The following is a 12,730-nucleotide window of genomic DNA, read 5'->3' as shown; positions in this document are numbered from 1 at the left end:
TTCACTTGTCAGGATGACCAATTGATTAACAGGAAGGTATTAATTATTACAAACTAATATTGATTCTCTTTGTATAACTAAAAAGAAAAATATTTCAAGCCTTTTTAGTTATGTCACAAAGTATATATTTTCTTTCAATTGGCTGTAGTAGAATATACCTTGTTGGCTCAACTGATCTAGTCACGCACACAGAAATTTTAGTCTAGTCATACAATACAGAATTTTGCTGCTAACTATATCAAATAATGCATAATTTTAATTTAAAAACGAGACATTGTTTTATCTACCCATATTTCTTCAGTCAAAAAATGGCCTTCTAGTATAGTCCACTGAAGTATAGTCTAACTGAAGTGCTTTCTTGCAGATTTCTTTACAAAAGACAAATTTCTATTCTACTTAGCACATCAGAGGTACTTTAAAAGATTGTCTAAAAAGGACACCAGTCAATGAAGTCAAAAGGGATATACCTACATGATTTCATTGATCTTAAAAAAAGTTGAATACACATTAGTACAATGATAACATTTTTTTAGTGCATTCCATCTTTCTTAAATTGTAATTCTGATTCTATACATGCATTGAAAACACGCACATTCTACCCATAATACATTGCATCATAGTTGTCCCATAATGATTCTTTTTTCATGAGTTTAAATGAATATAATCTATATATGGTTCATTTAGCAAATTTCACCAGAAGTTAAAATAACTGTTTGATAATATATAGAGCTATTTTTCCCAAAGAAAAACATTTGATTTGCATCTAATGATGATAATCTCATGATATCAGCTGTATGTCTATATACAAGTCTATCAAGAACTGAAAATAGTTTACAAATTAGGTTGCACAGAGCAGCTAGATGGTGTTAATTGGTCTGGGGGTTTAGGGATTGCTTTATTTAATTGGCCTCTCTAGTCATGACTCAATCTCAGCTGGATGTTGAAGGGTAACATGTCATATTGGGCCTCATCAAAACTTATCATTGTTGGCCTATCTTCAGAGGTCAGTATAAGGTGGAATTGTTTTGTTCACCGGTGAACAAAAATGAAATCAGATGGCTGTGCTGTATGCATAGCAATCAGATTTGCATTTGTCTGATGAATATTAATTGCATTGGAAAAGGAAAATTGACTTTGATTTTTATAAAATACACAAGATAATGACAGGTATCAGTCACCCTGATAAAAAGATGTAAAACATTGTATTGCAATAGTTTTATTGCTTAAATTTCTTTGTTATTGTAGGTTTAGTATAATCACCAGTAAAAAAATAAAAAAAAAAACAATTTTTTTCTTGAATTCCACATTTTTTGCTCATCAATAAATTTTTTATGTCTTACAGGATTTGGATTTGTAACTTTTGACAGTGAAGACGTAGTTGATAAAATATGCGAGATACACTTCCATGAAGTCAACAGCAAAATGGTAAGTTATGGAGGAGCTTGTAAATTAAAAAAAAAATGATATAGCAAGCCATTTATATATTTTATATGCTACACTTTTATTGATAGTCATAAGTCACCATCTAAGCAACGTATTAGCTTTTATATACACTATCATATGACTTATTAAAAGATAGTGGGCTACATCAGTTCTGATTGTGATGGAGGTGCATGTTAGATGATTCAAAATCATTATTGCAGAATAGGTGTGGTTGGTAATTTGATTTGAATTGGCTGAAAGGAAGGAGGAATGTGATTGGCCAAAAGGAACACTGATATTGATTGGACAGAATGAATAATTTTGTGGGATGCAAATGTTTGAATGATGGTGTTGCATGTATATTTTTTTTGTCTTGTGTACTAGGATTGTTTTCTGATATACCCAATCAATTTGCCTATACGGTCCATATCTGTGTTGATTTGTATTTTTACAACAAAAGTGAATGATTGTAAAAAATGGATTCCCTCATAAAATGACGTATTAACTGTGGAGAATTCAAACCCTGGGAAAAATACAAACCTTATTGTATTTGGTGGATTGGTCCCTGGGGCATATTGCCTGTAATGCCATTCGGTTTACAAATAATTTCTGTGTAACATACTTTAATTGACTGAACTAGAGCAATATTAGTATGAGTTCTTCTTGGCTGAATTATAAAACATATTTTACTTAGCTCTGCTATAGATAAACATCTACGGTAATTCAATTAATTCTTTATATTGCTAAAACCCACACAAAATTTTAGTTTAAATTCTTTGTGAATTTTCAGTTCCAGTTGTCTAATTGTAGTGTTACAAAAACATGATGGATTTTCCTAATCTGGAATATTACTAATATAAGACTTAAATAGTCAGTGCGAAAGTGGCTTGTCATTTGATTGAGCTCTGGTCATGAAATCAACTTGCCTGGTCAGATTTTCAAAGTGCTGCAAAGTCATGAATTATTGGATCAAATTGTAACAAGAAAAGTCGATCCGGACTGACACAACAAAGTATCGGAAAGCAACTCAGTATTAGCATATTAGATTTATCCCTAGAGAGTGTAGATTTTCAACTGACATCAGAATATTGCAACATTATATCAGTATACCTCCTGATTTGATGCAAATTAGCGCACAACATGGTATGGAGTTAGTATACTAGTAACAAAAGCATTATGAAATTAGAGTTACCACATCCAGGGAATGTGAAAGCAGACTTGGACAGTTTGAGCTCAATACTGACAAAAGATGATCAAGAGGTGGTGTTAGAGGTTTCACTGGGGAAGGAAATGCAGCTTGGATGGTTGCGATACACAAATGAAAAAAAACGACAGATATAATTAGGTAAATACCTGGGCAAAGACGTTCTTATTAAATCACAGACAAAGTCTGAAAATTGACATCTCGTATAGGTTTAAATTACTCTCCTAGGTATTTCTATGCTAGTCAGGAGGGATATGTATTGGAAATGGATAGGAATTGGATCTGGCAGAATTGATAAAATTAAATGTTTGCCTGCTTTATGAATTATGCAATATATAATGCAGGTTTATAAATTCCTTGGTGTGTCAAGTATACATCATCACCCCCCCCCCCAAAAAAAAAAACAAACAAAAACAATTCAGGAGTTGTCTTCAGTTTCTAGGTCACACTAATTCCATTGAGTTACCTTCGCTGGGAATTCTGTTGTCTTCATGGCATTTTAAAAATAACCATGATTACATACATGTAGTACGACTTCATTTCCTTAGTTGTCAACCAAATGTCTAGTTAGATTCAGTGATTTGGCATGCCTACAGTAAATGCAGTTTTATCAGTTAAGTAAGATGTGCCATTCCACTATCGGTTCTAGAGCTCATTAGAACTTTCACAGCTGGGTTGATCTTTTATCAAGAAATCAAGATTTTGTCCACTTCCATTGTCTGTGTTAGGAGAGAATTAGATGCTGGGAAACTAGAATGTAGATCTATTCAATAGATTTTGGTCCCCAAAGATGCATTTTTGTTATTAAAACTTTGTGATGTACAGAATGTTATCTGAAGCAGGCTTGTCATATGTTGTAGGTTTAAAAAAAAATTATTTTAATACCTACATATAGAAGCTGTCCATATTGCTTATAATTATAATACAATTACTTGACAAGACTGTTCTCATTGCACTAGGCAGGAAAATATGTAGTTTTGTATGCACAATCAAGTTTCAAATATGAGCTGTATCAAAATCATGTGTTCGTTGTTGTGGAACTGAATCTTAGTTGTTTATGGATGGCTTTTGTTCAAACATGGTAACATAATAGGATGCAGATGCATTTATTTTTTGTGTTTTGTGCCAACTAATGACCATTCATTAATGAATGCAGTTCCAGATCCACATCTGACATGCCTGAGCAGATCAAGTTCAAACTTCACACATATACCAGACATCATTTTCGTTGCCATCAAATCGAAAATGTCTGACTGACAGTAAAATTATTGTTGAATGCATTTCTGCTGTATCCTGTACATGCCTAGACTAATCAAGTTTAAACTTCACGCATACTTTAGGCATCAGGTCATATAATAGCAAACATGGCAACGTTTTCTTTAGTTTAACTATGTTTTTCATTATTTGTATTTTTCAAGTTATTGATATGTGCCAGAGGAATGAAATCAAATCTAGAAAGTTATTTCAATAGAACATTTTGTGTATAGAATTCTATACATCAGAGATTTTCATTAACTGAAGATGGTATAAATAGCCTGGCAACAAACAGAGTTGTTAGTTTCCAACATCTATTGCAACAAGATGAATTCTTTTGTAATAACAATGGTGAATTACTTAACAATTTCTTGTTTAGGAAATCAACTTATGCTATGAGAGTTCAGTAATTTGACATAAGCTGCTCCATTTTTATGTTTCAAAGATTTGGACAACCATTGAGAAGAACTTTTGTGTTCAATTTAAGATGTTTGAGAGTTTAGTAATCTCTCTCAAAAAAGCCATTACAGTTTTGTGACTGAAAGGGTTTTCGCGTGATGAGATCACGTAGAAGTATTTGGTTCACAGTTTTGTATGAAATAGATTGTAAATGTATCTCATGAAGGGCCAGGTTAATCCAGCTAGTCGTGCTTATCAAGGTTGATGTGTGTAACAGTAAGAATTGATTAGAGTTAAAAACGTATTGAGAAAGTGCAAATGAAAAGTGTGCGTCTGTATGCATTAGTTTTCTATTTTCAGCTAACATGTGTTTTTTTGTTGTGGACTTTGCACATGCGTATTGAGATGCAAATGTATAGTACTATGTCATCTGTAACTAGTACATATTCATTCTACGAGCTCAAGCAAACCATTTAAGAAAAAAAAAATTCTTTCATTCACTGGTTAGTGATAAAAATATATCTAGAAACTCAATCCAAGCATGGTTTTCTAAGCTAGATTCCCAAATTATCACCCTGTTTTTACACATCTCTCTGGTTGGACAGACAAGCTGATGACTAAGAATATTTTTATGTAATGTACTTCACTGCTGTACAAGAAACACCACTAGTACATACTATGTTTTCAAACATATACAGCACACCCGATTAAATAGAAGCAGCATTCTAAACTTGAATATTGTTTATTTTCAGGTGGAATGCAAGAAAGCTCAACCCAAGGAAGTGATGTTCCAGGGAGCACTAGCACGTGGTAGGGCAGCTATGAGGGGAGCCTACGGGATGTATGGTACCGTATATCCCCTTTATCTCTTATATGTAGTAGTGACAGTGTCACTACTGTCATTAGTTACATGTAGTTGGTAGGGTGTGGCTCAATTTTCAGTTATCGCTACTACAAATTATGGGGAAAATGGGGAAATTATATAACTTGCGTTTTGGTTGGATTCCACAGATTTTTTTTATTTGGCATCATGAGCGTGGACACACTGTCCAATTTAAACAGATTTCAAATACAAAAATCCATACACTTAAATCTGTGGAACCTTTGTGATAACTGTTGTACTGTACTGTTTTTTTGTTTTTGTTTATGATATGTCTTTATGAAAGTAAAATGCAGCTTGATATGAGTTCATTTCTCCATGCTGTGTTTAATTCAACAGTTACATGGAAAACAGAAATTGTCATCCAGCATTACATCAGAACCCAACTCAAGTTAAAAATGTTGACGAAATACCAAAACATTTTAATGACTGAAATTATACTTTCTTATTCCAAGAACAGAGATTTATCCAATTTTTTTTTTCCCCTCCTTTTGACCCAACATATTTTGCAGTGTACCCTCCCAACTTTGCTGCCTATGGGCGTGGCTTTCCTGGATATGCTCCTGGATTTGCATATCCATTCCCTGGTGAGTATTCCAGCAATTGTAGGATTTAGATTTTGTCTTGATGTTGTTTGTGAGCTATTTTAATACTCGGCAAATATTTGGCAGGAATAATGGCCTCTTGTTCTCTTTAGTCATTTCGGTCCAGTCATCAAAGTTGGCATGCTTTGGATAATGTACTTCAAAACATTGAAACGTGTTTTTTACAAAAGACCCAAAAAACAGTTTGTGTTGATATTACTGTCAAATATTGAAATCAATTTGCTGTAGTATGATTAAAATCTATAACTACCTGTTAGGTTTGTCATTTATTTTTTAGGTTCAAACTCAAATGTGTTTTTTTATTATAGTAAATTATAGTTAACATCTCGATTTAACCCCTAATTTTAAGTTGTATTGCTGTGCATCTAGCACTTTAAAATGAAAAACTACCTAAAAGTCTTTTTTCTTTTAATTTTTTAAACTAATTTTATAAAGCTTTAGCACTAAGGTTTGATTGATGGATGTTTGAGAGATTTGTAACCAATTTTGTGAGAAGAAAAATTGAAAAGCTTTTTACATGCCACTCGCAGAAGTGTACAAAGCGTATAGTAAAAATCAGAACGGCAGACCATTCCACCTGTCAGGCTCCATATAGCCTGATTCTGATTTTAAAATGATAGGCTTCAATTTGACTAGCCTCTTTTCGATGTCAACTCATTCTGATATCAAAATGGCTGGCAGACAGCGTATAGCCTCATTCTGATATCAAAATGGCTGGCAGACAATGTCTAGCCTCAGTTTGATATCAAAATGATTGATTTCTAAATGGAACCTCATGCAGATGCCAATCATAAGTTTCAGAATGAGGCTACTAGGTCATGGTTACAATTCATATTAAGATATATTCTTGTATGTGATAATGCATGGTTGTTTTTCATCATGCTGAATTGCCATCAATGAGCATTATGAGTAGCCCCTACTGTAACAGTAACAAAACAAATGTACTTAAAATTCACATGAGTATCATTTCAGATGAATAAAGCTCCTGGATACAAATCCATTTTAAATTAAATGCATATATTCTATCATTTCGAGAGAATGTTCTGGTTACACCCATGCAAGTGATAACGTGTTCAGTTGAATGCATGGCAGCTACCAGGCACTTAGCAGACTACTTGCAAGTACACAGCGTGATAGCATGCACTAACTACACTATGTTGCAAAGGGCTACTCAACTTGCTTCTTATTCTCTTGATGGTGTGTTCATACTCGAAGCAGTAACTAATGGCTTCTTCAATGTATTGTTGGAAGTGAAAGAACTTGAATCGCATGCAGAATTGAGTTTTGTTTTTGACTTAACTGCTCCAAAATAATGAATCCCTTTTATAATATAGATGGGTGGAGGGTGCTGGAAAAGCATGACCATAATAACATCTGTGATATATAATCGCTCACATATTAAACCAGCAGCTGCCCTGCTTTGCAAGGAAATAAATGTTAATCTGAGTGTTAAATACAAAAAAAAATATGCACGCGCGTTTTCCATAAACTTTTAATTGGTTTTCCAATAGCAAGTTAGATGCCAATCCCCATAACATTACACATATTGTCTAACCACAACCCTTTTCTCAGCTGTGCAGTGAAGTGTGCATTTTAAGGGGCTTTTTCTTTGGCTTTAATCACCTTCAAGTCAAGGATTTATATTGGATAATACAAGTATTGCTGAATATATTATCATACAGACCTGTCACTATGAAACAGTAGGCATGGGTAATGCATTGTTCGGTCACCATGTTTTATATTTGAGTTCTCTGAAACCAAACAAAAGCCTGTGTACACAGTGAAATTATTTTGTTTTTTAGTATGCCAATAGTTGCTCTATGTTGTCTTTTATCATTTTCCTGATCTGTCTGTATTGCCATATTTTTGAAATATAGATTGAAGAATAAAATTTCTCTGAAACGGCAAATTTGAATTAAATCTAAGCCTAAGCAGCTTCAAATTGTGCTTTCAAGTGGCAGTACTGCTTTTGCTGCTATCTTGGCTTTCAGTTCATGTATAGGTACTGTATTAATATCTTCAGCAATATTGTGGTATTTCATAACTAAATAAAGCTTTAGCATTCAACACATAATTTTTTTTTTTAAAGACACTAGGCAAACTGATCATTTACAAGATTGCATAATTATTGTTCTGAGTTGCTTCTTGTATGTAATTTCTTTAGTTCAATCTGCTGACGGAAACTTGTTTCAATTGGTGGTATAATCTTAGGCCCATAAATTGAACAATTTATGTTTTTTCTCAGATTCTGATCAAACTTGCCTCTTATTTAAGACTGCATGTATAGAATATATAGATCTTTCTAGGAGATGGCAGTATTAGAGTTATGATTGTGCCACCAATGGTCAAGCACGGCTCTGCAGGCAGAAATATGTTATTATGTTAGAGTTCAGTGTTAAAGTATTGTGTTAAAGAGTTGTTGCATGTTATTTCTTTGATAAGAGATGCCATGGCAGGGAGATTGGCTGTGCCACATTTTTTAATACTGAAAATACTACTGTTGCTATTGAATCAGGATTTGGTGTGACTGCAGCGTACACAGGTGCTGGTCGGAGCACACCTGGTCGAGGTGGCCGACCTGGCAGAGGAGGCTATATGGGATATGGCCCCGGTGCTCCAGGTATAGTTCACTACAACAAAACCTAGTGCAGACTGAAGTGTGCAGCTTTTAATTAACACCTGTGTGGCTCCTGTTGTGTGGTGTTCATTTCTTCACAATACACACATACCTGCCGGCATTTTCCCTCATCTTTTTCCCTAGTTTATAAATAATGTGGCACGCCTGTAACAGCTAATTTCTTCCCAGTTGTTGCCTGCACCCTGTTGTCAACAATAAAAAGTGAACCATGCATGATTTCAAGTTTTGCTGGTGCTGTAACTAAACTCCCCTTGGGAACTAAATAAAACCTTTGTGTTGTATTTTTCACTTAACATCAAGGCTTTTTTTAATTATTTGTCTTCCTCCTGTGTGTGGTGTATATTTTGGCTTCTTTTTTTGCTGAATTGTATGTAACACTTTAACTCATTATTACTGTAGCCTGTAATACTTTTCAATGGGGTAATTAACAGGTGTTTATTTTTAATGTGCAACAATTTGTTTAACTTTGATACACAGTAACTATTTCCTGTATTAAGTAAAAACACTATAACCTGGGTCTGTGTGTCACAAATAAATGGTTGCTCAAACTTAGGCAATACATTTAAAATTGTCATAAATGAAAGCATTTTGCATGCACACTTCACTGCTGTTAGGCTTTTTTAATACTTCTCTAGCAACTAACTTTTTAAACGAAAAAACCTAACTAAGCTTGTAGTTTTTATGTAAATTTGGGTGATGCATGTTTGACTTTATTGTATAAAGTAGAAGTAAAATTTGTTGTGTGTTTAGAATTTAACCTGTTAGTAAATAAGACCACTGGATTCCCTATGTATTTGGCGTTACACAAATCCACGTAAGTACATGTAGTGTTAGGTACGTAGAATCTAGTGTCACCCAAGTCTTAACCAGGGAAGTCCAGACATAATAAGAATTAAAAAGAAAAACCCACCTCCACCCACCCGCCCCTTTTTAGTATTACATTTACATTACATTTTCCTTATTACAGGATAAGCTCTCTGAATCCCTTTCAGGTTCTTTCATTTGTATTATAGTAACAGTTAATGTTGCTGTTTCTTATCTGCTTTTGAAAGTAGGTTTAAACTGTATGACCATATTGTCTATTAGCATTGCATCTATCACTATCTTTGAATGTGCATGAATACAGACAACCATGCTTTTGGCGAAATTTGGGAAATTGCTTGGTTAAGATCAGTAGACTTCGCTACTGATTATCAAGCAGTAATTGAGCTGAATAACAATCTCTTAATTTTTGTAAGCAGTACTAAGAGAAAATATGGTATTTAAGTTTCTTGATGTTACAGCAGCATAACTGTTCAGTGCTGTAAAAGGGAGAGATTGATGGTGTGACACTTTAGTGTGTACGTGTGTTAAGATAGATATATTGTTAGGAATTGCATGCTATGTCTACCAACAACCGTCTCCCTATCTCCTAGGATTCCCTGGTTATGGCTATATGCCTCAGCCTGCACCTCTACCCCCTCCGACAGTGGGTGGTGATCGGCGTACTCCTGGCGCACCTCCCTACTCCTACGCAGATTATGGCTCTGCTGGTCCAGCTCCTGCAGCAGGAGCTGTGTTAACTCGTGGCACAGTGCCCAGAACAGAGGCCTCTGCTATGCATCAGCATGACTATGGGCGGGAGTACCAACATGCAGGTGGGTGGCTATACATTACATAATGACACATTTTATGTTAAATTCAATTGACCTCCATTTGAAAATGTACCTATGACATAGTTGATGTAGTGCCTTGTGGTAAATGCAAGAAGTAGAAGGTGTCATCTTTTCGGAATGCAAAATACTGCAAGAGCTTTAATTAGTTATTGGTTAGCTAGAACTCTAGTGTAGAATAAAACTGATGGTCCAATATAGACATACTTTTATCTTTGGGGCATCATTATATGTAGGAATCCTATGGCTTGGTAATAAGTCTACAGATGTCTCCCAGTCTCTCACTGAGGTAAGATGTTGCATGCTTGCATGCGCTAGTCCTTTATGATTCTAGCGTAGTGTAGCGTCTGCATATCCTAGTTCTAATCTTGTAGATTAACTGTCAGTATTAAAGTTTCAAATATTTGTCCCTATTTTTGCACCAAATCTGATCCTGTTAAAATTCTAATCATTATTATCTAATATTTTTCTTCTCCTGTGTGAATTTTTACAGTGATAAACAGCTATCAGAGTTTTGGCCCTCCAGCCTCACCAGCCAGCAGCAGGGCCTATCACCCTGCTAACAGCACTAGCCCTGGACCCATTGATATCTACTCAGGCAGTCAGGGAGAGAGTGCAGGAGGCTACTTGCAGGCTGCTAGCCCGCAGCCATCTGGTTTTGGACCTTCTATTGCAGCCGTCAGCTCGGTAGGTTCTTCCTACGTGGTTGCGTACTGATCCAGCTTCAAGCCTGAATGGTCTTGTACTTCTCAAGGTTTTGAATGACACAGAAAACAGACACAGTACACTCTTCTCATTTCATGAGAAGATTTTAAAGCTTTTATTCTACTGTCTCTTTGAAATTTGCTTCTCAGAACGAGTGTCTTTTTAAAATGGAATCATTCTGTACAATCATGATTTTTAAATCTCAATAAAATTGTATTTTAACTTCATATTTTTCAATGTGTGGTGTACAATTCTTATTTTTCCCATTGCATGGCTAATGGATATTCTCAAATTGTGAAGTACAAATTCTAAATTTTGTGAACAAAAAATGCTTTTAGCATCACACATTCAAAGCTAATAAATTGCAGTTTGCTTTGTTTCGCACTTTATTCTGATTGTGTAATATCCATTTGTTTTTGCAAGTTCTGAGAAGCACTGTGTCAAGCACAGCCCTGAGTCGACCATTACTTATGATGGCACTTCCTTTAGGACAAACACAACAAAACTTAACATGACAGAAAATGTTCTGTCACAATTGTATATGAAATCAAATTCAAAATATTAATATAGAACCTGGTTGTGCCTATGTGTTGGATCATTTGGCAATACAGTTTCTTGCACAGTATGGTTAAATAACATTTACTCCAAAGACATTGAGAGGATGTGTTCCTGTATTCGATAGATGAATTTGAGAAATGTTACAAAACCTGGGAGAATTTCAAGATTACTGATGCCATCATAGGAACAGGCTTTATTTATATTATGCTTTTTATTAGTTTAAGATAAATTGTTTAAAATTAGATAGTTTTTCTTATGTCCTTAACTAATGCATGATTCACTTAAATACTTAGCTTAGTATTATAATTTGTATGTAGTATGCATTTGATGTATGAAATGAGCATGAGTTCTATTAGTCGTAGACTACTTTAGTAATACCTGTTTACCATTAGGCTTGGACTAAACCCTTAACCAAATTCACTAAAACAATCCTTCTCTTTTTCTTTCTTTACAATTTCTGAAAACCTTCATCACCTAATGTTTTAGAAGGTAATTTCTTTTCTGAATTTTGTCAATTGATTAGTGGCCAAGCCTTTGGATTATGCCTTGTATCTTTCTAGCTGAAAATTTAGCATGATTGCACGTTGTGAGGATGAGGAGGGCTGTGCTTGTGCTCTACGCATCGACTAATGCCTCTCAAATTAAAAGAAACAAAAACAATTTATGTCAATTTTGGGGGATAATTTTGAACTGGAAACTTCATACTGAAGTCAGGTTGGGTGCCTTGCAGTTCTCTAGAACAATTTCTTTTTGTTTGGATATGTAAATATGAATGAGCTGAACATGAATTAATTGCATATTATTGGTTAGGGTAAGGTCAGTGTTCTCTGTTTCTCAACTCATATAGGACAAATTATAAATTTATTTTTTGGTTCAGTTAAACTGCAAAGCATGTCGTGTCATTCTGGAATTTGCAATTCCATATGATAATCTTGCTAGATAGAGAAATGTTCATATCAGTATTGGAATTTTGTGAAAAGGAAATTTCTGAGATACTTAGCTTGTACTGCACATGGTGTCCAAATGAGCTGCTTAGAGGGAGCACTGTTACTTAAGGTTATTGTTTTGTATATATATATGTAATACTATTTGTTGATGAAAAGCCTTTATTTTCTGACATCCAGCCTGCATCTAGCCTCCTCTGCTATCACCCAGACATGCTAAAGGTGGGTCCAGTAAAGCTATCGCTGGCTAGCAGCATCTAGAGTAGAATAGAGTAGTAACTAGAGGTCCTAGTCCTGGATTTGTAGTTGTCTTGTTTTAGTCATTAATTGGAATATATTTTCTACTTTGTTGCATATCAAAAATGAATCGGTGTGCTCTATTGGAAAGTTAATCGATCATCTGTTTTCTATGTTTTATTTAATTCTGCTAATTAGCTTGATTAGCAGCTTATAGCATAGACAGATAACT

The 12,730-nt window shown here is 34.7% G+C and overlaps 1 protein-coding gene across 12 annotated transcripts in view; it reads left to right on the top strand.

Annotated features, from left to right (window-relative positions):
• msi2 (musashi homolog 2) overlaps nucleotides 1–12,730 on the top strand; it is a 92,241-nt gene that overhangs the window by 69,009 nt on the left and 10,502 nt on the right. For 2 of the 12 annotated variants that reach the window (XM_085490828.1, XM_085490829.1), the window contains exons 8-13: nucleotides 1,343–1,425; nucleotides 5,032–5,125; nucleotides 5,654–5,746; nucleotides 8,280–8,384; nucleotides 9,818–10,039; nucleotides 10,548–10,986. In XM_085490828.1, coding sequence (XP_085346954.1) covers nucleotides 1,343–1,425; nucleotides 5,032–5,125; nucleotides 5,654–5,746; nucleotides 8,280–8,384; nucleotides 9,818–10,039; nucleotides 10,548–10,771 — 821 coding nt within the window. In that variant the 3' untranslated portion in view covers nucleotides 10,772–10,986. 12 annotated transcript variants of the gene reach the window in all.

Source organism: Saccoglossus kowalevskii, chromosome 16, assembly GCF_978046115.1.
Source record: "Saccoglossus kowalevskii chromosome 16, keSacKowa6.1, whole genome shotgun sequence".
Lineage (NCBI taxonomy): Eukaryota > Metazoa > Hemichordata > Enteropneusta > Harrimaniidae > Saccoglossus > Saccoglossus kowalevskii.
Note: the sequence above shows the minus strand (reverse complement) of the source record. Positions and strands in the feature narration are given on the sequence as shown.